Below are 27020 nucleotides of genomic sequence, written 5' to 3' on the forward strand. Positions count from 1 at the left end.
TTGATACACTTATGACAAGAGTTTTAGTAGCAAGACTTTAAAAAGATGCAGATTTGGCCTGTATAGCATTTAGGGAAAAACACTATAAGGTGAAAGGACAAACTGTTCCAAATATCACAAAAAGGCTCAGAAGTAGGGATAAAAGCCTCATCACTGAAAGGTTTAAAGTAGCTCCAGCTACCTAAAGTAGAAGTACGGAAACTCTGACGGTACTGGGGCATATTTACAAGGCCCTAGTGGCACCTTACCACCATTTTATTTTTCTACCTTAAGGCGGCGCTAACCGGTCCCCAACCCTGTGCAATATTTACAAAGTGGCACAATGAAAGTATTGCACTAATTTGTAAGCCCTTGCACCACATTATACCTGTGGCAGGTATAATGTATGCAAGGGGGACGTTCCACCCCCAAAGAGATGATTTTTTTTTTACAAGATTTCAATGTGCCATTCTAGCATCACTTGTTAACACCTGTCCAAAGCGTCACAATAGTGTTGTTGGCCCTGGCCCTTTTTGAAGGTCATCCTCAAACTTTTTGCTTCCTTCTGTCTATTTTTTCTGACTTGTTTTTTGTTGGCTTTAGGACACTGGGCACTTTACCACCACTAACCAGTGCTAAAATGATTATCCTCTCTGAGTAAATTGTATTGGAGATTAGTTTATCCATGATTGGCATGTTTGATTTAGGGACGAAAGTCCCTAGTAAAGTGCACACGAGGTGCCCAGGGTCTGTAAATCAAATGCTATTAGTGGGCCTACAGCACCGATTGTGCCACCCACATGAGTAGCCCTGTAAACATGTCTCAGACCTGTGCTGCAGTGTCTGTGTATGCAGTCTTGAAATGCCAAGTCGATCTGACAAGTGTACCCACTTGCCAGGCCCAAACATTTCCCTTTGCTACATGTAAGCCACCCCTAAGGTATGCCCTAGGTAGTCCCGTGGCAAGGTGCAGTGTATTTAAGAGGTAGGACTTGTAGTGGTGTGTTTTACATGTCCTGATAGTGAAATACTGTCAAATTCAGTTTTCACTGAAGAGCTGGATGAGGAGTACTGCCCCTTTGTCTGTGAGAGTACTTTGCTGGGTTGGCCTGCAGTAGTTGCTTCTACTTTGGAGAGGACAAAGACTGGACCTTCCTGTGTTTTGCTGCTTGTCAAGTGTCTCCAGGGGCTTGGACTGAGCTTGCCCCCTGTCTTGAGGTGTCAGAGCCATCAAAGACTTCCTCTTCCAGCACCTGGACTCTCTTGCTGAGGCTCCTACCCAGCCAAGTGGTGCCCAATCAGTCCCTGGACATTGAATGGAGAAGCTGGTGGAACCAAGGCTGAAATCCACACACACCGGAGCCGAGCAGGGAAAAATCGATGCAGCACCTGCTTCATGGCTGAAAAATGGATGCACCACCTGCACTGCTGCTGGATATCGACACACCACCCGCTTGCGGCTGCAGAAATATACGCATCACCCATACAGCACAGCTCTTCACCGTCGTGCAACAGGATTTCACACGCATCATTGTTGGGCATCAGAACTACAGTGAACCATCACAGAGCCGAGGCTGCTCGTCCACAAATCGATGCATCGCTCTTCTGAGGGAGAGAGAAATGACATATTGACTACCCGACCGGAGAAGAATCGAAGCACGGCCTCACTTGCGAGTCCGGAATTGACGCATCTCTTACTTTTCTAATGCACGCTCGCCCGTGTGGCTTTATTTTTTTATGCATACCAAATACTTGGTAAAATTCTATGGATTAAGACTTTTTAAATTTAAAAGTTAATATCTTTGCTTGTGTATGTTGGATTTGTGTTGTTTTGGTCTTGTTTGATTTAGATTGGTTATTTTTCTAAATTGGTGTTGTGTCCCTTTTGTAATGTTTTCACTGTACTACTGTGTGTTTTGGTAAAAATACTTTATACATTGCCTCTGAGATAAGACTGACTGCTTGTGCCAAGCTGCCAAGGGGGTGAGCAGGGGTTGTTTGAGGAGTGTAACTCCCTTACCCTGACTAGAGTGAGGGTCCCTGCTTGGACAGAGTGGAAACTGACTGCCAACCAGAGACCCAATTTCTAACAAGCGTCAAAAATGTTGATGCTATTGCCCTAACATGTGCCATGATGTGCTGTATTGTAAATACAGTACTACCATGATGAGGTTAGGGGGGGGCAGGGTGACACAAGGAACCTGGAGCATCAGGGCTAATGCACCAGTTCCTTGTAAGTATGTCCCACTGTGCCAATACAGGTGCTTTGTGTGTCGCAGTTGAGCAGTAGGATAATGCACACATATAAATTAAGGGGTATATTTACAAGGAAGTGGCGCATCAGGACTGATGCACCACTTTTCTTGAGTCAGCCCGCCCCACCTAACGACATCATTGTTGCACTATATTCAGAGTACGGCACACCATGGCAGTCGCTAGGACAGTGGCATCAAAATGTTCCATGCTAATATGAGTCTTTGGTGCACTCGCATCAAAAATGTTGATGATAGTGCAGCAAAGCATAGAGTGGCCCATTGATTAAAATGGATGCGCCATTTTAACACCTGCTCTGAGCAGGGGATAACTAATGAAGGAAAAAATGGCACAGTGAAATCTTGTAAATTTCCCTGCGCCATTTGTTTGGGCCTCCCTGTGTTGGAACGCCTCTCTTACATACATTATGCCTGGCGGAGGCATAATGTGGCGCAAGGGTTAGTAAACTGGGTGCCAGAGAAAGGCCTCATTATTGTGGCCTTAGCATTAAAAAAATGACGCTAGGGTGGTGCAGGGTGGCGCTAGGTCCTTGTAAATATGCCCCTTACTTTCAGCTTCTCAAGTATAGGTTGCTATACCAGACGTATTGCTAGGAAAGGTGATAGTGCAGCACTACATGCAGAAATGTTTCTCCTGTGTTCTGTGCGTGAGTTAAATACCCAACAAAAAATACTCTAGAGGCATTTATAACACGCAGAGGCTTTTGTGCTGCTTTTCCCCTGCTGCACATCACCTAAAAATGAGGGCTGAATATTTATTTTAAATATTCATGAGGGCTTTTCCAGGTAACGAGTTACAAAAGTATATACACAAAAGTACTGTATAGATGAATACATTGGATAACATAATTCAGACATGGAAATGCACTTTCAAAAGAAGCAGTCGAAATAAGGTGAGGATAGTTGCATTTGTTGCCTACCTGTATATGTCCTTTTGGCGCACTATAAGTGTTTTGGATGTGCCCATTTCCACCATTTATTTTGTGTTTAGCTGTAACATGAGAAAGAGGACATGCTCAGTTCAAGTTTAATAGATAAATGTTTTGTTGCAAGAACTTTGCTTTTCAAAAGAAATTTAAAATTGCATTCCTAAACAACCTACTGACAAAACCATCCCATTGAAGTAAAGGTTGCCTATTTATACATAGGTGGAATTTTTCAAGGCACAGAACTCTCCAACATTTGCTTCAGAACATACAAATATATTATTAAACAGGTAAGTGGTTCACAGAATATGGTACACAATATTGACCGTGGAAACAATCAAATTTTAGAAGCATTTATTAGGTCTGTATTAGTTGTCATTAGCATTACAATACATTTATTCTCCAGAAATGACACTTTTCAAGATGGGACTCCCAAGATGTCTCTGAGGCTGTACACCTCAGTGTATTCTCCAAAAATGTTCCACAGGCATTATCAGACAAACAACAGTACATATGTTCACCTACTATGACAAAAGATTATAGTTGTAATTGCTTAGCATAGAAAATGGGGTTGGCTATGAGCCGCTGCATGCATCTTAAAAAGTGGAATGCAAGTTTTGATTAGGATAAAAACATAGGGCCAGATTTAAGAAGCCCCTAGTGCCACCTTGCACCACATTTGCATATTTTTTTACGCCTATGTGTCATTAAGGTGGCATTTCCCCCGCGCCATATTTACAAAGTCGAATCTTCTGTTCCCTCTTCCTCACTCTTTTGGCCTCTTCCTGCTTCTCCTGTGGTATTGCTGTTCTGTTGATCTGCTGCGGCCATTGTCCCATATCTTATGTGGCAAAAATACATGCTGCTTTGACACCTCTGCATCCAGGATCCCAGCTCCTGCAATGTTAGGTATAAGGGCCTTCCTAAGAGTTCCAGGCCATTCAGTGGTTTCCAAGGGGCAGGGCATGGGTAGACATTGACAGTGGCAGAGGGTAGTCCTTTAGCAGATTGGATGGTAGCACTCAGCAGGGCTTGTCCCTCAGAAGGGGTTTAAGTATATGCGCTGAGCGCCTGAGCGACTGCATCCACTGTGACTTCAGAGGTTTGGTTATTGGGACACCTGCATACTGCTGAATTACTGCTGCTGCTGAGTTGCTGCCAGTGTGCCTCTCTGTAGTTTGATGCTTTCATTCTATCAGCACAGGAAGACAGAAACAATCAACTACTACTGGGCTCCCCCAGCTCAGGATCTTGTAAGTGCAAATAAACTGATGGTGGCTAATAAGACGGTGAAGTCTGATTAGATCATACCCAGAGCTCTATTTGCTCTCTTATTACTTCAACAGTTTGACAAAATTTAGCAGGTTTGTCACACTTGGCACAACTGCATACAACTGTGAAATTCCAAATGCATTGCCTTGTTTGTATCTCAATCTGCTGTGAAACTAGTGTGACAAGACCAGCTGATGTGAGATTTCATTCTGTTCACATGCTGCTTGCATGTTGTTTTGCACATGACACAAGAGGGGCTATGAATTGCAGAGAAGCCCTTAAAAAGGACCTTGGTCTTACTTTCTTTGTTGAACTTGCTGACACTGACCATACCACTGTATTAGCTTTTATTGGATTCCCACCATCATTGCTTGACTACCAAACATCTGGGTCTCATTCTTTTGGTTGTTCCCTCTAGGGGCTATCAGTTGTTACCCAACCTTGCTGTCCTTGGTTGCCCTTTATCTGGCCTTGTTGGCTTGTGGTTTCAGTTTTCTCTCAGGACCTTCTTAAAATTCAATAGTCCTCATAATCTAGCCCTACAAACACACTTTTTCGTGTGCTGTTTTCCTAGTAAGACCTAGTATAATTTATTACTGTTAGGGCTTTTCTTTCTGTAAATTCTAGAACTGCTAAGCACTTCTCTGAATGGACCAGGAGTGGTGTTAGTCCCCTAAGGATTTTGATGTTCCACATCTGAGCTTGGTCAACAAATACTCAATATTATCTGAAGCACACTAGGCTCCACAAAAATGACAGAGAACATTTTACTATCAAACCATAAAGGCCTATTAAAACGTAATAGTTTACAGAAGGTGACAGGTTAGCAACAATTTATAATCAGAATGCATTTGCTTCAATTAATGGGAAATCAAATTAGACAAAATCTTTCAAAGCATGGTACAAACTAGCAGGGGGTCACCTCAAAGGAAATGACAAAGAACGAGCCAGTTTTGTCTCTAAGAGATCACTTTAAAAATTCCCTGTTCTGTTCTCTAAGACACTCAGGGCCTTTACGAGTGCACTCATAAAGATACTGCTCATAAATCCCTTTGTGCATAGCAAACAATCATAAAATTACACAAAAGTGTAAGTTTACCTTTGTAAATCAGGCCCACACTCGCTAACATTTTACCCTGCTATAATCAGTTCTCAAAAAGGTTGTCCAATCAGGGTAAAGTGAAATGATAGATTTACACACTCATTAGGCTCTCAAGTTTTTGCACATGCAAGTTCCTCTCTGCATCCTTCAAACTTACACTACCTGTTACAAGACTGGATACATGCACCAGTCTGCACACTGCAGGACTTCTTGAATGCACTATTCATTAAAACAGCATTCCACAATAATTACAAAGAAAATAAAACATTTCTTCACATTGGAACGAAGGAAAATAACATTGTTTTCAACAGCATTTAAACTTTACTAGAAATAAAATGTGCAAAAGAAAGATGGAAACCAACGTTAACCAGTGTTAACTCATTTTGATATTCAGGCCTTCATTACCCATAATAAAACTAAAGGTGAATAAGCCTAACTTCTCTCTCCAAGTAGCATTAGCATGACTATGTATTGATGTTGTGTTAATGCAAGCATAATACATATAAAACTTGTTCACTGCCATCTGGAGTATACACCTATATCATGTTACCATCAAAATAAAACTTTTTGGGGATTTGTCATACTACGCCTTTCATTGTTTATGATCTTTAGAGGGCAGAACTTAGATACGTGGGCCATAACTAGACCCAGAAAAGAGCATTATCTGGTCCCTTTGACCACAAGAACAACCTTTAATCTTCAGTACAGTATAAACATACTAAACTATGCACTGTAAAGAGAGAAAGGCAAACCAATGACAATCCCCAAATTCACTCTTGGACACTAGTCAGGATGAGAACAACTGCATGTTGTCTCGCTAAAGTTGAAAAGTAATAATTACTCTGATCTGCAGATTAGGTGGGATCCATGTTTCAGAGGTCTGAGGAGGCCTTTAATGAAAACAAAACTGACACAAAAAGCAACACCAAAAATAATTACTGTTTGTACACTGCATGGGTAGATTAAGGCAGTTTGCTACCTGCTACAGGCCTAGATGCCCTTAGGGACACCAGGGAATGCAGCTGTGATCCATGGCTTGCCCCTTGCAAATCCTGGCACTGCTTTTGAGACCCTGGGCCTCAAAGGTATTCAAACTCATGCTAGGAAGACAGCAGCAGCTTGCCTTTATGAGAATAATTTTCCACCTTTGTTTTCTTTCAATTTTCACTACATTAAGGGCCAGATGTATGAAGCATTTTTACAGTCAGAAATAGCCCTTCGGCATATGCACTGACATGGCTACAAGCTGTCTTGGATAGTGTAGGAGGTAGCAAAAATGGTATACAGCTTGCTCGTTCATTTTAGTGCTGCAACTGCTCCTTCTCCTTCTACAAAAGGCAAAACTAACCTAAAGGAGAGGCTGGGAGAAGTATCTTGCACACAACTTCCAATTTTCTTTTGGAACATCACAGGTCTGTGGTCTTTGGTAGATGACCTGTATTGGCAATGGTTCATCCAATTGCATGACATTTGGGCTACTGGGAGATGCAGACTTTTCCATCAAAACTACACATAATTAGCCCTGGGCGCCTTCACCGAATTGATAATAAAAGCATATAAATCCAACAAAGGAAGACCTAATGGGGGGTAATCAATATGTGTCTTGACAAAACTACTCCTACATGTCAAACACCGCCCCTTTCCAATTGATTCAACAAATATTTTGTATATTAAGCTGTCAAGAATCAATGTACAAAGTGTTATTGTAAATATCCTGAAAGTTTCTTTCTCATTGGGTCACAACCTACAAGGAGAACAGACCATACCAACATTAGAAAATGTAATAATGGTAATCAAACACTCAGTACATTTCTCAGAACACCTTACAGCAATCATCTGTTGTGACTTTAACACCCCCCTTTTATGGATTTTGTGGGAACTGTAATCAGTGAGGAAGTTTCAGAGTGGGGAATACCGGATATGTTACTCAATGTGGAAGAACAACTGTGAAGGGAAAAACTTTTCCGATATGTTAGAGAATTGCGACTTAGTTTTCTAAATAGCTGCTTCTAACAGCCCTGTCTTTCACACATTGAGGACTGGCTGCAGAACAAATATAATTGACTGTTTTCGGATTAACATTTAATCAAGAAAGCCAGTCACAGATGTAGAATTTGGTTAAAAAATGATCATGATCCACTGGTGGTTAGACTGGTTGTAAAACTCAAAAATCTTGAAACCATAGGTCATGCCCTCAAAACTGCTGCAACTCAGAAGAGCACTGAAATGGGGTCCTTATAAATATCAGAACGTAGGAACATTCCTAATAAACAGCTTGGAATGATCTCCAAAGGCAATCCTTGCAGAGGGAGAGGACAATCCTATTCTAGATTCATTTACTCTAGTAATAGTAAAAATGTCTCATTTTGTCAGCCACCAACGAAGAATATAAATCTAAAGCAAGAGCTGTCAGCAGCCCTAAGTACAAGGAATTTTTAAGTAACAAATGACTTTAGCCTCAAGAAACTCAGAAAGAGCTACAAGGAGCTGATAGGAGCTGATAAACTAACAAAAATGCAAATGCAAAGAAGGTCTATGCAACAATCTAAATGTTGGTGCCGTACAAAGAAAAGCAAAATGATTTTGGGAGCTTGTATACCATTGATAATGTGGAGGGGTAAATAAGATGGAGCACTATATCAGTACAACTACAAGAACTGTGCACTTCAAAAAATTCTACAGCGAAAGTAGTGCCATAACCCAACCTTTTCCTGGTACTACTACCCCACAAAATGGGGAGATTATTGATGCAATATCTACATACCTGCTTGTTATCCTTCACCCAAGTCAGAGAGTATCATTATTTGCTAGAAGAAAAATAGTGCTCCAAGCACAGACTCTATCTCTCTGGGTATATGTTGTGCTGACTGTTCCCAAAATATTAACAAATGTTTTCACTGCTATATAGTCAGTCACCACTATAACCCCCTTGTGATAATTCACTCTATGCTCCACTAAAAGGGAAGCTGTGAGAACCCAGCAAATTATAGGCTAATTTCCCTTGTTAATGGGTCTTGAAATGAAATAAAATGAAAAAGATTTATAGAGCACAAACAAATGCCCAGAGGCATCAAGGCGCTGATAGCAGTTAGTCCTAAGCAAAGACATAAATAGAAATTTCATGAGCTCAAGCCCAGAAGAATCTGTAAAAGGGTAAAAAGCCTGGAATAGGGTGTGAGCCTGGAGACTGGAGATGAAATGAGGAAGGGAGTTCTATAGCTTGGATGCAGCCACCGAAAAGCTCTGCCTCCCCACCATTCATTTAGGTATTTAGGATCAATTAAAAGATTTTGACTTGCAAACCAAAGCTTCCTGGAGGGAATATACCACTGAAACATGCTTTTAATTCTTCCAGGCCTGAGGTTATGCAATTCTTTGTGAACAATACATAAAGCTTTAAAGGTGATAAGGTGTTTCATAGGTAGCCATTGGAGCTTTCAAATCCCTGCCAAAACCGATTGAGATCTGGGAACATCAAGAACAAATCTTGACACCACAATTTCAACCAAAGGCAGTTGGCTATTAAAGTCTTGTTGGTATCCAGTTAGAGTACATTACAGTAGTCTAACCTGGATGAGATACGTGTCAAAGCCAGTTGCCTTTGTGCGGGGAGGGAAATGTAAGGAACCACTTTCCTAAGCGTCCTGATCATCCTGAAACAGGCGGAAACTTTCTGATTAACCTGAAGGTCAAATGATAAGTTTTTGTCAATCAATACTCCAAGGTTCTTTGCGGAATCTTTTATAATGGGTAATGTATCCAGCATATCTGACCACCACAGATGGGTCCATATGGATGATTGACTACCAAAGATCAAGACCTCTGTGTTGTCACCTTTAAGTCTGAGTTTTTCCAAACTTTTAGTGAGTATAGGCAGCAGGATGATAGGCCGATATTTTAGACTGGAGGGGTCCATATTAGGTTTTTTAAGAAGAGGCTTAATTGCAGCTTTTTTTCAAGGTTAAGGGTAGCAGCTAGAAGTAACATTTTTATTTTATGGTTACTGTAAGTTGTGGGATAATTATATTGGCTCCTAGATGTAACATTTTGGGAGGGGCTGATGAGATAATGCGCCGTAAGTTCATATTCTTTTCATTGTAATTGTATTTAAATAGCGCTTACTACCCCTGGCGAAGCGTTGAGGCACTTTTTGGTCAGTAGCACGCTACTCTGGAGCTAGTGGTGGATTAGTATAGGGAAATATGAATATAGTTTCAATATTAGTATGAGTTGATTTGAGGAGAGGATATGTGAGTTTGTTAGTAGGTTTGATTAGACTAATGGAGGGATAGAGTAGAGAAGAATCCAGAAGTGTTAATTAAGAGTTTATAGTAATAGGATGAGGCTTGAGATGAGTAAAGGAGAGATGGAAGAGGGAAGAATCTGTTTAAAGAGGTTAGGGAGATAGTAGTAGAAGGGGTTTTGGATGGATCAAAAGGGAGATATGTGAGGGAGAATTTAGTAGGGTTGTTTGGGAGATCATAGTAGTAAACTGCGGTTCGGTGTGGGCCAGGAGCAATAGAGGAGGGAAGAGCTTAGGAAGGGTTATTTTGTAGATCATTGTAGTAAAATGTTTTTGGGGTGAGTCAGGGAGTGGGGATGGAGGATAGATTGATAGATGTATACGATGATGGGGAGACGAGTAAAGCTTACGAGAGAATTAAAAAAAATGTATTTATTTGTTTCCCTCTTGTATAGTAGGACTAAGGTAATAAATAAATAATTATGTAAATACAAAGTAAGGGAATATATGTGTAAGAGATATAATAATGAATATAATAGTTTGAGATTTAAAGTTGTGTTGTATAAACGCAGACTTTCAGGGTTAGCAATGTTTGAGGTACATTTATTTGTATACTTTTCTAACATTATTTTATCATGCCTCAATTTTCAACAGCAAAATGCTTGCTGATCAAATATTTAAGATATCATTTGCTCATTGTGATAGACAAAATGAAAGCAGGGATTCATTAGTATTTAATCTAACAACATATCTAGGGACCATGTGATGACCTATGAACATGTTAAGCATAGAATAATATACACAAATATATATGTACATACACAAATACACACATTGTATACATACTTGTATATACATATATGCACACACACACACACATATATATATACATATACATATATATATATATATATATATATATATATATATATATATATATATATATGTATATATATATATATATATATATATATACACACACACACACACACACACACACATACATATAAATACATTTAACCATGAGTAAATATACATTTGTTAAACAGGCTTAAAGAGTATCTGCATGTTTTATTATTATTAAATAGTAATTGTACATATTGTTTAAAGAAATACACATATCAAGACATACATGAATAATAAGATTAGAAATGTTTACCAACACAGGCATATGCTGTCCATTGCGGTTTGGATATGGTGGTTATGAAGGAAAGAGCTAACTCTTGAGTAGTCTTCTGAAGACAAGATAGTTATCCGTGGATATTACATTTGGGGGTAATTAATTTCATACTGTGACCACTTGAACAGAGAAGGATGTGCCACCTATAGCCTTTTTCGTGTATGGCGGTACTTAAGGTGGGGTGCCAATCTTGAGTGGGGGTGTATATGTATTTGATGATTTTAGTCCTGATGAAAAGCCTGTTCCATGTTTTGCTTTGTGGGTGATACAAAGCAGCTTAAAGGTGGATCTTCTGGCAACCGGTAACCAATGTAGTGCCCTCAAGGCAGGGTACATGTGGGCTTGTGGCTTTACATTTAATAGTAGTCCTGCAGCCGAGTTCTGAATATGTTGTAGTTTTTTCATAGTAGATAGACATGATCCATGGTAGGTGCCATTGGCGTAATCTAGTTTAGATAGTACAAGAGAGATAGTAGCCTGGACCTTGGGTGGAAATCCGAGGTGGGGGGAAGATGCGTCACAGAGTTTTCAAGGCGATGAAGCTTGATTGTGCTATTTTGTCCACATGTGAAGGGTAAAACAAGAAAAGAGAGCTGTCAGGCTCTCTCTGGTGATCATAGTCTATGATAGACTTAACTTAGCATTAATGTCCAGTTGGGAGGGAATAGAGGCTTCAGTGATAAGGTAATCAAATAAGAAGTTTAGTGTGAAAAAGATTGCCATTCAACTGCAAAAATCCTGCGGACCCTCTATGCTGGAAGGCGCTGCAGGGGTGCAGAGAAAATTAACTAACCTGAAGAGATCTCTGGATGATTTGGCTGTTGCCAGCTTGTTTGAACAATAGAGATTTCTCTTCCTTGATATCGGCTTTATATTCTGCAGAATATCCTTATATCGGTCTCTTTCATAAGGGACATAGCATTTCTGCCAGGCCTGTTCTTGACAAAGATAGGTCTGTTTTACCAATCTAGGTTGCTTATTTACAAGCCCCTTGCACCTCCGTTGTGTACATATTTGTGATGCAACAGTGGCCCAAAGCAGTCCCCCATAGTGAGCCACATTTACAAACTGGTGCAATGGGGCCATTGCGCCAGTTTGAGAAGCCTTGCACCACATTAAACCTGCACCAGGTATAATGCATACACAGTAGGCATTCCCCCGTTAGAAGCCATGCAGAACAGGGGCAGAGATTTCTACAAGATTTCACTGCATTGTTTTGCGCTTTCACACTGTCACTTTTTTAATGCCTCCTCATCGCAAGAGTTAAAGTGACACAGGGCTTTCGGAATGGGGGCCTTCTGGCATTGCTGGAGTGGTGTCATTCCTTTGACGCTAGCCCAGCAGTGCATCATTTTAGTGCCCTGTATACATCATATCTTCTGATGCATCTGTGGACACTGTGCGCCATGGAGGACTGTATAGTAAATACAGCTCTCTCATGGTATCGTTAGGGGGGCGCAGTGCAGCACAAGAAATCTGACGCATCCATGGCAATGCAACAGATTCTGGTAAATAAGCCCCTAAGTCTCTCTGAAAACCACAGGAAGGTAGGCATCTCTCCCCTCAGGTAGGTTTCCTTCTAGGGGGCCACAATATTGATGGCTGAGGTAAGCCAAGAGAAGAACGTTTTGGCTACTAGTTCTGAATCTTCATAATCTGCTTAATTGCAATTATTGAAAGCATGGGATAAAGGTTCTTTACTAAGCCCTTTCCATTTTTTGGGGAAGTTTTATTAGTTTCACTGTTAGCAATCTCCTGTGTAATAGGTCATTAGAGAGAGAAGGGAACAGCATAATAATCGTACCAGGTGAGGGGTAGGGGCTCAGAGACCTTAAGGCAAAGGTCATTAGAGAAAATGACATCCAAAATATGGCCTGCTCCATGTGTAGGTGACATTTCTAATTGACAGAGTCCACAACATGTCATCATGTCTCTAAATGCTCGGGGTCCTTGCATATATAATTTTCCAAATGGAAATTAAAGTGCCCAAGAAGTGTAATATTGTGCTTACCAAAGTAGGGTTCTATTAGGTGTGCAAGCTCAAGAATAAAAGCAGACTTAGGTCAGGATGTCTGTACACTAAAATCGATGCAAATTAGTTGCCAGGCATTATTTTTATAGAAAAGTGTAGTGTTTCACAGAGGCCAAAGTATGAAAAGCTTCAGTAAGGCATGTGTTCTGGTTTTGTGTATGACTGTCAGCCCTCTTCCTACTCTGCCTCTTCTAACCTGTTTAGTAGTGGTGTATTCGAGGGAGAGGGGTGGGATGGCATGTACAAGGTCAGAACCAGACGATGCCTGACCCAAGGACTCAGCCACAAAGACTCAATCAGGCTCCTGGGTCATGATGAATTCCTCAAACTCTACATTATTTTTGATAAAAGACCTAGCATTGATAAGAAGCCCTAATAGTTGGTCATTTTTGGAGCAGTCGTATTTAGGTTTATTGAGAGAGGCATGAGCTATGCTGGAAATAAGTTCCAGGGAGGTGACCTGAAATTCACATAAAGGCCCACTACTAATATTACTGTAGTAGAGCTAGCTAAAATCAGAGGGGGAAAGGCAGACTGTAAAGCTACTGTGATTTCACTAACTCAAAAGCTACTTTCTAGAATAAGTTAAATCAGTGCTTTTCCCTTGCAAAATTGCTAGGGGTTCCAGTGCACTGAGCAGTCCAGAAAGGGAAGAGTGCAGACCAGTTTGCCTTTGCTTTATGCATCCGCTGTGCATCCATTTAGGCATGTCAATTTTATGGCCTCCCCCCTGCCACGCAAGCACACCAGCAGTCCCCGGAAGTGGATAAAATAGAGCTCATTTATCTGCACCAACTGGCCGATCAAAACCCGCGGCAGATAGGGGAAAGAGCAAAGCAAAATTGGCAAATGTTCAAATAATGCAATTAAAATAATTTGAAAAACAGCTAAAACATATTTTTTAAATGGCAGGAACTCGGACGGAGCAGCCTACCATAGGGCTGGCTGCTGCGTGTCCTTTCAGGCATGTCAATTTTGTGGGCGTTTCCCCTGCAACACTAGCCCACAAACGGTCCTTGGAAGAGGGTAGAATAGAGTCTGCTTCCCTCCGCTCAAATGACTGAGAAAGAGCCACAGAAGATTGGGGAAAGGGCAAAGCAAAATGTATAAATGTTCAAAAAAACAATAAAAAAACAGTTAAAACATTAAAAAATGACTCAAACTTGGACGGAGCACCCTACCATAGAACTAATCACTACACGTCAGTTCTGGCATTTAAGATATTTGATCAGGTATGCCTAATCATTTGCAGAGCTGGGCTGACCTAGAAAATATCCTTATTTACATACAAGCAGCCTTCATAAAAGGACTGTGGGACAGGTAACTAGGCTTTATGTGGCCTGTGTAAAATCCATCAAAATTAAAAAGACCGGTCATACCTTACTTTTGTAGATTTTAAAATTGAATTTGATTTGGTTAATAGATCCAACCTGCGGTAAGCACTAAATCTTATGTTAATCAGTAAATCACAGATACGTGCCAGGAAATGGTTACACACTGAAACAAGAAACTGAGTTGACCATGTTCTTGCTTGGCAATGAAGCAGTAGTTTTAATCCCAGCACGGTGTTCATCAGGTTGTAATCTAGAGGCACTACTTTTCAGATGGATTTTAAAGGAAGTTAAACATTTTCTGTATGAATCTTATCCTCACATCCCAAAGATATGCAACAAGAAAATGCCAATCCTAGTGGTAGTGGAACAATTTTCAGAGGGGGCGCTGCCACCAATCTACTTTACAATACTGAAGTTATAGGGATTGTGAAAACTCTCAGTCACACAAGCAAGAGAATATTTTCAGTTGGACATTGCTAACAGTATAATACATCTTCCATTATAATAGCCACTAAATTTGCACAGTTTTACTGATAAACCTTTACAGCGCAACAATGTAATGTGTGGAAATCACATTTCACCAAATATTTCATTTGCGCTTTAACAAGTGTATTGATTTGTTTTGATCCTATTAAATGTTTGTTTTCATCACACTTTAAAATTACAAAAAATGTGTTTTGCTAAGTGCTGCTACATTTTGACACAAGTGTACAGTGCATGCCACATGTATTTCTTTTTTTGTTGTGTGTTAGGAACAAATATTTTATTTTACAGTCTTTCCTTTCACACTCACTGCACCCAGCCTGATTGTTGCATAGTTCGCTTCAGAAAGTCGTTTAACATTTCAGTTTGAAAAAGAAAAGTAAACATAAAATTCTCTTGTAAGAGAATAAGTAGCAATTTGTCCTAAAACACAGCCTGATATTTGACCCGTCTTTGAACATGCAGCAAATGTAACTAGGTAAAAGCAAAATGTAAATGCATCTTTATTGCTTATACACTTTCTGAGTTCACGCATGGTTATTTTGGAGGTGCTGCAGCACTCCACGCTCCTATTTCCAGCGTCCATGACCGCTACTAATCTTTACAGATGATGCCGTACTGCTGTCTGTGATTGAGTATACTATGCACATCCAGGCGGGAATATGACGCACAAGCAGATGGATACAAGCTATGCATGTTATTGCTGATTCCGTAAATTTCATCTAGCCTGCTGTATGATTTTATAATGTGTTTGTGATGTTTTATGGATTAATTAACCAAAATAAAATAAACTAAACATTTATCTACTACTTAGAAGAGAAAGCTCTCACAATTTCTAGCTATTAAAACAAAATAATGACAATTAAAGCATTCCCTGTTCTAAGAAGGCTACTCACAAGTAATGTCCAACAATTACCATGCATGAATACTTTTGAATATCTAGTTACATGTTTCAATTGTAAACTGAACAGGCATGCACATCTTGAGGAGGCTAAAACTGTGCATAAGTGAACCACCAACTCTGTCTTGAGATTCGAACCTAAGGACAGTAACTAACCCCTCAGAACAATCCTACAGGTGCACATACAAACACCAGTTGCCACAGCAATGTATGGAGCTGAACTCTGGGGCCACATTACAACAAAAGATCTACAAATAATTGAGAACAGGTTTTTAAGAACATGATTGATAATAGGCCTTGGTACCTGCTTACCACCTCTCTACTTGGAGCATGGCACAAATACATTTCAATTATCATTGCATTGTTCTGTGTGCTCTAATGGCTTTAACTTAATAGCAATCACTTTGGGGAATCATAAAGAGCATAATAGGGGGCTCATTTACAAGCCCCTTTCTCCACCGAAGCATCACATTTTGCAACACTGTGGTGCTGCTGTGCACTGCTCCATATTTACACCGCGGTGTGAAGCCACTTTTCGTGGCTTAACGTGGCCTGTAAATATGGGTTGCCTTGACACAGTTTTCTGTGGCAAAGGGGAGTGCAATGTGTGTTGCTGTGGGAGTACCCACGCCACACCCATTTCTTTTTGAGACTGCCCCAGATTAACTAAAATACGTGAACCTAAGGCAGCACTAAAAACTAACGCCTCCCCAGGGGTGGCATTGGAGTGGCACAGCAAGGAGAAATACTTTTATTCCTCCTCGTTTTTTGCTCTTTCTATGTGTGCAGCACACATAGAAGGATCAAATCGCCATTAATGATTGTTTTTGTTCAGGAAGGTGAAACAATCACCCCCGCAACGCAGGCATCCTTGCACCATGGCGCAAGAGTGGCTACATTGGATCTAGGCAGCTGATTTAGCAAGGCTCAGGAGAAAAACAGGGATGCACCTTATTCTGGTAAATACTGTGCATCCCTTCGTTTTGGAAATGGAGCAGCTTGGCTCACCAAAATTGCTTGTGGCTCAGTGCTGAGCCCTTTCCTCTTAAATTAGGCCTTGGAGGTATTAGCTTTTAGATGTGGTGCTAGCATCTATTGGACTGCATGTGTTGGAAGTACCCTTATAATTTTGCATCTTGGACATCTATGGAGCCCGCTTTCACTACTGGACGTGATAAAATCAAGCTTGTTAAAAGACATTGGTCATAAAGGATTAAAATGTGTCTGACGTACATAGGAACTCCCCACTGGCTCTGATTCACCTCCCTAACAAACTGTTGATTGGTTGTGAACAAAATCAGGGGGAGTACAGAATGATTATAGACTTGAAGTCTCTCAACAAATTCTCCCATTGTTCATTTCAAGAGGGGCACTCTTTGACGGGTTTTTTCCATTGTATTTATCCGGGACACTTTCTGACAAAGATGGACCTGTAAAATGCCGATATACACATCCTGCTTGATGATTCTCATCAACAGAGCCTCTGGTTTTGTTTAGGGAAGGAGAATGGGCAGTTCAGAGTTCTTCCTATGGGCCTAAAAAACTCTCCCAAGAACTTTCACTAAAACATCTTCCACCAGTAATGTTTTTTTTCCACAATCAGGGGATAAAGATCCACCACTATCTCAAAGATCTAACAATCCACTCTTATTCACAATCACAAGGTGTGATGGAGACCAAAGTCTTGACTCATTCACTCCAAACATTTTTTCTAATCAATCTAAAGGAATCCCAGCTGTTTCCATTTCAGACTCTGAAGTATACTAGATCCATAAGGAATGATCGTGATCCTTGTCACTGGTTAGATGTTCGTGGCCCTACCTTATTTTAATTCTATGATTCCTAATGGCTGGTATTATTTTCTAACTTGAAAAGTCCACAGCCTCAGCAATGCACTAAGAGATATCAAGTATTGTTTATTTAAAAGGGACAAGATCCACTTGGCTTGAAGGTCAAGAACTTATGGAGGGCTTAATTGTTGTGCACCACCTCTGCAAATGCTACATGAGTACTGTTGTGGGTAGACCAGACACTCCATTTTCCCCATTATCACAGAGAACTAGCCCAAAGTGTTGGGACGTTTGTCTCTGCTAACTTGGATGCAAGGGATCTACATACCTTAATATTATATGCCCATAATCAGAGTCAGCCTATTTTTCTGGGTATCATGTCTAATGTGCAAGCCTCTGTGATCTGTAGTCAGTTAGTGAGTCCTGGGGATTTCAATATGGCCCAAGACATAGACCTGGACATGTCACAGCCACCATAACCAGAAATGGAAGTCTGGAAGACTACTGAGGAGGTGTCTATCTGGTCTTTAAACTGGGGACTGATGGATCTCTAGAGGACAGTACACTCCCACACCAGAGAGTAGTCCTATTTCTCCCCACACCCTCATAAATCTGTCCAGTGCCACACCACCCCTGCCTGAATTACTGTACAACACTGTATATCTTTCCAAGACAGTACAGTACCATAATCCATTACTCATGATGCTACAGTGGGGCCAGCAGAGAGCATGTATACCTCACTGAGATTTCCAGATCCCAGCTCTCTGAGATACTGTTGATAGGAATTATATTCCGAGGTGATCTTCTTTGAGGTAAATGATGGCTGCACTAATCACGCAATCACAGAGATTAATAGTATTTGAGGTCTGCATAATCAGTTGCATGGGCACTTCTGCGGGGGTTGCTGAGCACTTCTTACACATTTAAGCGCTCTGAAAACAGAATTGAAGCAGTTGGAAAAAGCCTTTGCTGATGCTTCTTCAGACAAGGCACTCTCTTACACAAATTACTCCAGCATCTAGAAGTTTGCAATAGACTTAATTTGCATGTACACTGCCTTACAACATTTGAATTGTAACAAATTTGGCTGAATTCTGGCACTGTTGACCCGAGCAGAGTCTTCTCCAACATCCATCACAGTGATCAGACATCCTCAAGGACACATCCTTGAGGATAATTATCATCCATCAACTCCCAATTCAACACATATTACGAAAAACTGAGTTCTGCAGGTCAGACACTAGTTCATGAATGCCAAGACACCTACATATAACTAGAAGGCATTACTATGCTTGCTAGGGAGACCTCGACAGCCCAAGAGGCCCTTAGAAATCACCAAGGCAAAACACCAGCTGGGGTCTGGTACGATATCACACAGAGATGGTCTATCCTTGGAGTCTCATGGAGCTTATCAGTGTGCCCTAGCACCTTGCTTTTTACAGCACTACTTGGCAGCACATGACACTGGTGCACCCCTACCACTTAGGAAGTACTCATCACAATGTTCCCAAAACCGTGCAATGGCTGCCTGGATATCTCCTTTTATTATCCCTTTTTCATATTGAATTTGGACAATAAAATGTTGGGTAAGATTCTCTCCACTTGATAACAATGACTGTTACCAGTTCTGATCCAGAATGATCAGAATGTATCTCAAAGCGGCACATTGCTATTAATCTTCACTGACATTTGCATGTTTTAGACTAGATACACAAATATGAGAGGTACACGGTGATATTAAACACAGAAAAAGCATTTATTTACCTTGATTGGAGCTACCTGTATGGTGTCCTACGCAATGCGAGATGTGCAAATCATTCATCTCGGGGGTCAAACTCTCAAATAACTCTCCCACTGCATGCCTTAAGACAGATGGCCTCGTTTCTCACCAGGATAGAGAGCGTATCAGCAGGGCTGGACTTTAACAATGGAACCCCTGGCCAATTATATCAGACAGCTGGATGATCATCTTGGCCTGAACCTAAATAAGCATATTCATACCATCTCTCTCTATGCAGATGATGTCTTATTATACATCTAAGATGTTGGTTCAGGTATCCAGGTGGTGCTACATGCTCTCAAGACCTTTGGCAGAGCATCAAGCCTGGTGTTAAACAAAACCAAGTCAAACACCTTCCCATTAACCAAATTAGGAGGTCCTGAATTGGCTAAGATGAACATTGGTGGCCTGGAGTTTTCTTTTCATACAATAAAGTATTTCAGGGTTAACATTTACAGACATCAAACTGCTGTAATCTCTGGTAATTTTGAATAGGGTGCTAGCCAGTGGGAGAGTAGGTTTTTCTACAAGATTCTACCCATCTCCCCTCTGGGTCAGATCACAATCTCCAAAATTATACTATTGCCCTGAAAATTTTATTTTTACACTACCATTCACTCGGTGCTCAAGGATTGTTTCTTCTGTGAACTTGACACTCTATTGGGAGATTTGATTTAGAGCACTGGTTGACATCGGATTGTTTTGCCCAAACAATATCTACCCATTAAGCAGGGTGGTTTTAAGCTCTAGATGTTGAGACATACGAAATATCAGCACAGCTGCAGTGAGTAATCCCTTTGTTAGTGATTCTCCTGACTTATGAGCTGCAATACCTCACCCCCTCCTTTAGGAGCATCTCTGCTGCAGAACTGTTGTTTGGCAACTGCTGATACCTTGGTAAATTGTCCTGTGTACTTGTCACTGACAGACACTGTTGGCACAGTTATCTTCAGAAAGCATAGATACCTAGCCCTTATACCCCAGAGCATCCATAAGGTCTATGCATGGGTACCACCAGTTTTGGAGGACCTATCAACACTACTGTTTGAGTCAAGGCTATGGTCACACAGATAAGTCAGTTGTACAAGTATGGCTTCCTCATAACCATTAAAGAATTACAAGGCAAGGGTGGACCTCTTTCTGATATCTACAGAGTTCCTCCCTGAAGGGTCCCACTTTTCAGCTGTCCAGCTCAATTAGGTCTCCCAGGGAGGCAATGTCCTCCCCTGTAGGCTCTGGGGTGTCACCCTCAGACTCAGCTTCCTCCTGGACAGTAGGAGTTTCCGGAGTGGGTTTCCTGCACCCCGCCGTTCCTCTTTTTGGCAGGTACCTGAGCCATGCTTCCATGTCACAGGCCCTCTTGAACTCCCTCTCGGGCTGCCTTGGACCGTGTGATCAGAAACAACCACTTAGGTAACCCTAACATCTCCAGGTGGGACAAGAACATCACCTCTTTTCAAATGATGTGCTCTGCGTCATTACCAAGCAGATAATCCACAGGGATGGCTGGACTCACAGCTGCCTTTAAGGAACCTGAGACTAACCACCAATTCAAAGGGAACCAGAGCCACAGGATAGTGACTCTCACTGTTGTCTATTACTATAACCTGGTAAAATACATTAGGAATTGCCTACTCTGAGGACACCAGATGACACCTTACAGTAGTCATACTTGCTCCTGTGTCTCTCTGAGTCTGTACCCACTGCCCATTGATGGTGACCTACAGCTTATACTTTGAAGCATTATTAGGTATGTGGGGCTTAGGCACTATCTCTTTCTAACCCAGGGTCACCAAGTTAATGTGTAAACTACCCCCATGTCAACTGGGACAACCTCCTCCCCAACACTCGCCAAGCCCAGTATGTTCCCATGATCGGGTGACTGCAAACTGCTAGGGAAATTTGTGTCCACTTTGATGTGCCTGTACCTTTGGCACTCATAGCATTTAGAGGAGAACTGCTCTGAGGAAAACTACTCCCTTTCTAATCAGGTTAGAACTCAGAATCATTTAGCTGTGAACTGATTCAGGGCCTTTAGAGAACTCCTTGTTTTTATTTTTGTCTCCCCCTCTTTCTTCTGGTGTGATCTTGTCCACATTTTTGGTGATTCCCCCCACAGAAACTTTCTTGCGGACCTTGGTGCTCACCCGTAGGTCCACAATTACAGCCCTTAACCCAACCTTCCAGGGTCTTTTTGGGTAATCCATGAAATGTACCCAGGACTGATCAGACAGCTTCTGGTGGAACTTTATTCTATATTTTTTCTGGGTGGTAAGACCATATGTCTTGACAAGTGCAACTTTCATGGGGTATATTTCATCCTGTCCCCTTCCCTAGGGCGAGAAGTAAATCCCTCCCTTCATTTGGGAAAGTGTCTCGAGAGACTGGCTCCTCAATCCTCTTCAGGGACCCTGTGCATCTCTAGAGCAACCTAATAAGCCTCAAGCTACTTGTCAATTGCATCACGTACAACAAAGTTAGGCATCAGATCCTTGAGGATGTGGATCCTCCTGTCAGCACTAGAAATAGGGATATTGATGCCACCAATATTGCTGGACTCTGTGTGCTATTTGGCCTTGAGGCCCAGCTCTTTCGGACTCATCTCATGTGTCAGCAGACTTTTCTTTCGCTCTAGACCAAGTTTGTGTTCCTCCATTGCCCTCTGGGAAGTTGTCTCCTCCTTGCCAGCCTCCCTTTCTGACGCAGTTTCTTCCTCCCTCTTGAGATTGGCCAGCTCATTTGGACATAGGGCCCTACTCCTCCTGCTGCTGCAACTTAGGTCTTGTGGCAGACGATTCTTTTTCTTCTCCTCATCCTCCAAGTCAACCTCCCCAACCTCAGAGTCATCTTCCCTTTGCTCCTCTGGTGTGGCATGCATCCTCCTAGCTTCTACAAAGGATCTCAGGTTTTTAAAGGTCCACTTTGGTAACCTTCTTTCCCACATTCAACCCTCTCTCCTTGCAGAGCCTTTGCGGATGCACCTTTCTGATGTAGTCAATGTTGCTCTGCTGCATCCATAGTGGCAAATAGGATGTGTGGCAAGACTTAAATTTGGAAAAAAGGGAAATGGCTAAAAACAGACTAAGAAGAATTTTAAAAAATCTCATCTTTGTATCAAATCATCCATTTGATTTTTGTGTTTCACAGAGTCACTGAGTTGCACTGCACAAACTCCAATACCGGATCCCACTCCTCAACACCAATGTTAGAAAATGGGCTATTTTTCAGGAGAGTGGATTCTCCCCTCATGCAACAACCACAGTCCTTGCCAGGGTGAATGAGAGAAACTGGGTTGTTGGTTGAGGGGGGTGTTAATCCTTCTCAAGCAACAACCACAATCCTTGCCAGGGTGAACCAAGTGTGTCACTAAATTAACCTGAGCTTGAGCCTAACCCTCTGTTGCTTGGCACAAAAGCGGTCAGGCTTAACTTAGAGGCAATGTGTAAAGTATTTATGTGACACACAACCAGAAATCATGTAAAAACATAACATAAGAAAAATCCCACACCAATAAATATAATAAATTATGATTAATTACTTGACACTAATATGACACAAATCCATTCAGTAGAGTCAGAGATATGCAATTTTAAAAACTTAAGAAAGTAGAGTGCCTAAAAGCATAAAGCATCACTTGCATTTATTTGGCTGTGCAGTACCTGGGGAAAGCCACAAGTTTAGGCTAATTGCTATGGAGTGTGGGAAGGATAGAGGGACCAGGTCAGTCCCACTGAAAAAATTACCTTCTCAAAACCAAGTGCTAAGTGTCCAGTTCTCAGTGAATGAAGATGTAGAGAGCGAGCAGAGCACTACAGATGGTTGTCACTGTATGGTGAAGAGCAGGCCAAGCATCATGGGTGGTCATCATTGTAGCACAAATATGTTGTTGGTGTTGTGGACAGTTGTTGCTTTAACTTCGCATTGGCAGTCACAGTTGGCTATCTTCTCTGTAGCACAAAGTGCAGATCTTGTATTGCTGTCATCACTAATAGTGGCTGAAAGGTAAACAGTCGGGTTCACCGGACCTTTGTGTTGACAGTCTTTAAGGGGGGCAAGATATCACCAGGAACAGGCCCATTTGTGGTTGCGAACAGCCCATAACTTCAGGATTTGTTCCTTTGTCTTCAAAGGAGTGGACTCTGATGCCAACCAAGTTCCCAGGACCTGGGGATGTACCTCTTGGGCACCTGAGACCCATTCTAGCAAAGGCCAGCAGGGCTCAGGCAGGTCCATTTGCAGGTTGAGGCAAATCCAGCTACAGCAGGATAGCTGGGCAGGTTTGCGGAGGTCTCTGGAGCTTGTTATGCCCCTGTAGCTCAAAACTGGAAGTCAGCCACCTGATCCTTTGAGCACTCTGCAGGGAATGTTGGGAGCAGGTCCAGTCTTCCTTCTCAGAAATCAAGGCCGTCATCAAACAGTAGGGCAGGCCACTAGTAGCAGCAGGCAGCCCTCAAGGGGGGGCAAGCCAGTCCTTCTTTTGTAAGGTCCACAGGTCAAGGAGTCTACTAGCTCTGGAGGTCCAATATTTATACCTGCTGTCAGCCTTTGAAGTGGGAGGATCCCTATACTATCCCCACATCTGGTTATGGAAAGCTCTCCCCCTCTCAAGGTTCCAAGAAGTCAGGATATCAAGGGTTTCAAAAGACCTTTGAAATGTAAGGGAGGCAAGGCACAACTCCACTCCCAGCCATCCTGGCAACATGGCTTGTCATCCTGTCCCTTTGTGTTACTGTCTGGGAGGAAACCTCCAACCTAAACAGAAAAGCCATTTGCATTCTAGTGACCCAGGATACTGGCAGAAGGCCCTAATTATTAGGACAGGAAAATACCAACTTTACAAATGTGGACTTTCCAGATTGCGACATACAAACTGATTTTACAATTAAAAAGTACTTTAAATTATACTTACTTTGAGGGTAAACACCATATCTCTATGTGTTCCCAATCAAAAGTAATCACTTATTAAATATAAACAGGTAACCTAGTGTTAGTCAATGGGAGAGATTGGCCTTACAACAGTGAAAAATGACTTTCGGAGTATTTCAATGCTAAGGGATGTAAAACTTAACAATATATCCTTTTTTTTAAATACAGTGAACCATACCCTGTAATCCTTTAACATAAAAAATAAATCAATATTAATAATAAAAATGACATCATCTGTTTTTACTAATATTTAAATAAACCTTAACATATAACTAAACACTTAAATGTGAATTAGTACATAATTATTCTATTTTCACATTTAATTATCCATAGTTTCAATATTTACTAACTAAAATTAAAATTGAAAAAATGTAAAACTATTTATTAACAATGACATAATTTCAACATTAAAAAAACATAAAAATATAATACATTTCGAGAAAAATGTAAAAATTATAAATTTATTACATTAAAATATGTATTAACAACTAAATGTACAGGATTTTACATTTATACATTTCAGTGAAACAACATTTATTAACATTTATTTTTTCCAAGATTTCTATATCTAAAATAAATATGTCAGTATATACAATACAAAAACATTTTCTATTGATGTAATTTATCAATATATTTACAAATAGTGAAATATGTTCAATATAAATCGATATTTGCTACAGAATTAATTTCCCAAAATAATGTGCATATCATAATAAAATACCATTACATTTAAATTAAAATATTCACTTTTTACAAATCCCACAATCCTTTTCACCTAAAACTCCAACACCCCTCTACTAAAATATATATATATACAATATTTTGAACATTACAACTAAAAAATAAAAAGTTTCAAAATTAAGAAATGATTCTGCTAAACACATAAAACATGACTAAACACAGAAAACCAAACACACCACAATAAAATGCATATGAAATAGCACTTACAAACAATGTATATGTCCAAGGCTGTTGCACTAGAATGACTACCGCTTTGCTTTGCTTGACTGTTCATTGGAACTGCTGCCCTGCTTCGTGAGCCACCCTGCTGCCTGCTGACCTCTACCCTGCACAAAAAACCCTCCACCTAACTCCAGAGTGACTACACAGGCTTGTTTGCTAACCCCTGCCTGTGTCCGAAGTCTCAGAACCACTCCCGACCTCAGCACCCTGAGCCCTGTCTTTCTGCCAGCACCCACAGTGCCGAGGACTGAGCGCCATTACAGTGCAGTAGCAGGGATCCATGGGGTGGAAGACCATTCCCTAGTTATGCCACAACAGTGCTTGGGGACTTCGTGCAGCCACTCAAAAGAGCATTGGGATTACTGCGCACTTCAGCAGATGAGCCATAATGGCCTTAGCTCGCAGTCCAAGGCTCAGGGTGACATTCGCTTCCCCAGACCCTCCTGCCACTGTGTAGCATGGATGCCCTGCCTGTACTGTGGACCCTGTCGGGAAAACTGCCAATGTCCCAGGGATTGGGAGTACTGTTTTGTAAAAGGAAACATCACCACATCCTGTCTAAGGTGCCCAACCTGCGAGGCTCGACCTGAACGCCAGCCATGGCCTCACTCATACAACCATTGACCTCCAGGCATCTACTGACATTACTGTAAAGGCCCTAATATTAACAACGCACACTCGAGGACCTTGGACACTTGTCTTGGTACAACGATCTTTTAACCCTTGCACAGACTCCTCACGGGCTCCTAATCCTGACCTGATACTGTTCCAACCAAATCTATCGTACAGTATAATCCCTAGGCTATTTATTGAATTCTTGTCATTTTGGTATTGAAATAGCTATATAAAGAATCACTATATTTTCTTAAATTTTGTGTAAAGCCTTTTTGGGTGATGTTCTACTGTGTTACTGTGAGTTGGCTGCACAAATATTTTATACATTGCCTCTTAAATTAAGCCTGACTGCTCCACGCCAAGCTATACACTAGCCAACCAGAAACCCCATTTCTAACATATATCCTAACTATAATGTCCCTCTAACCTTTGATTTTTCAGTGAAAAAAAATAAATATATATATATATATATATAGCTATAGATATATATATATAGATACATCTATATATAGATATATATCTATATATATATATATATATATATATATATATATATATATATATATATGGAGAGAGAGAGATGCACACACACTATTAAAGGTATGCATGACTAACAGAGACAGGGTCTTACAACTGAGAATGGTTTTCAGGGTTAAAAGGTTAAAACAATTACTCAGATACAAAGCAGTGTCAGAGGCTTGGCGATGACAAATTGCTCCCCTAATGTAAGTAAGCATACTGGCCCGTCATCTCCTAGTGCGGTTGTAAAAACCGACTATTCGAGGTGAGGTGGGCTCTTGTCCCCCCTAAGCCCAGTGCCACTACACCTGTTGCACAATTGATAGTTGTGCTCATGTGCACTGTGACTGTAGAGGGTTGAGGAAATCCAGTTTATCTCTAAAATATCTGGCTAGGAATCAGATAGACAGAGCTGAAATCTGGAGCGCCATTCAATGTAATAGGAAACACAATCTGGAGCTATTAAATGTTTGAAGAGGTTTTTTTAATCTTCCAAAAGAAGTGTTTCATATGCTTTGTTAGGGCTGGACAATGTGTGGTATTTTTACACAGCTTGTTCTTTACAATATCCTCTGGTTAATCCTCTTGCACTTGTTGCAAGTTCCATTAAGAACACGTTTTTCAACAAATGGACCATATTTTTTATATTTTGTTGCAAACTTCAAAGGATGCCATATAATGCAAAATAATCCTCCAGCACTG

The 27020-nt window shown here is 41.0% G+C and overlaps 1 protein-coding gene across 16 annotated transcripts in view; it reads right to left on the reverse strand.

The window, feature by feature from the left end:
* ABI3BP (ABI family member 3 binding protein) overlaps positions 1-27020 on the reverse strand; it is a 2083720-nt gene that overhangs the window by 1240801 nt on the left and 815899 nt on the right. For all 16 annotated transcript variants that reach the window (XM_069204834.1, XM_069204837.1, XM_069204832.1 and 13 more), the window contains exon 6: positions 3173-3243. In XM_069204834.1, coding sequence (XP_069060935.1) covers positions 3173-3243 — 71 coding nt within the window. The remainder of the gene's footprint in view (positions 1-3172; positions 3244-27020) is intronic.

This window comes from Pleurodeles waltl, chromosome 8 (genome assembly GCF_031143425.1).
Source record: "Pleurodeles waltl isolate 20211129_DDA chromosome 8, aPleWal1.hap1.20221129, whole genome shotgun sequence".
In the NCBI taxonomy this organism is placed as follows: domain Eukaryota; kingdom Metazoa; phylum Chordata; class Amphibia; order Caudata; family Salamandridae; genus Pleurodeles; species Pleurodeles waltl.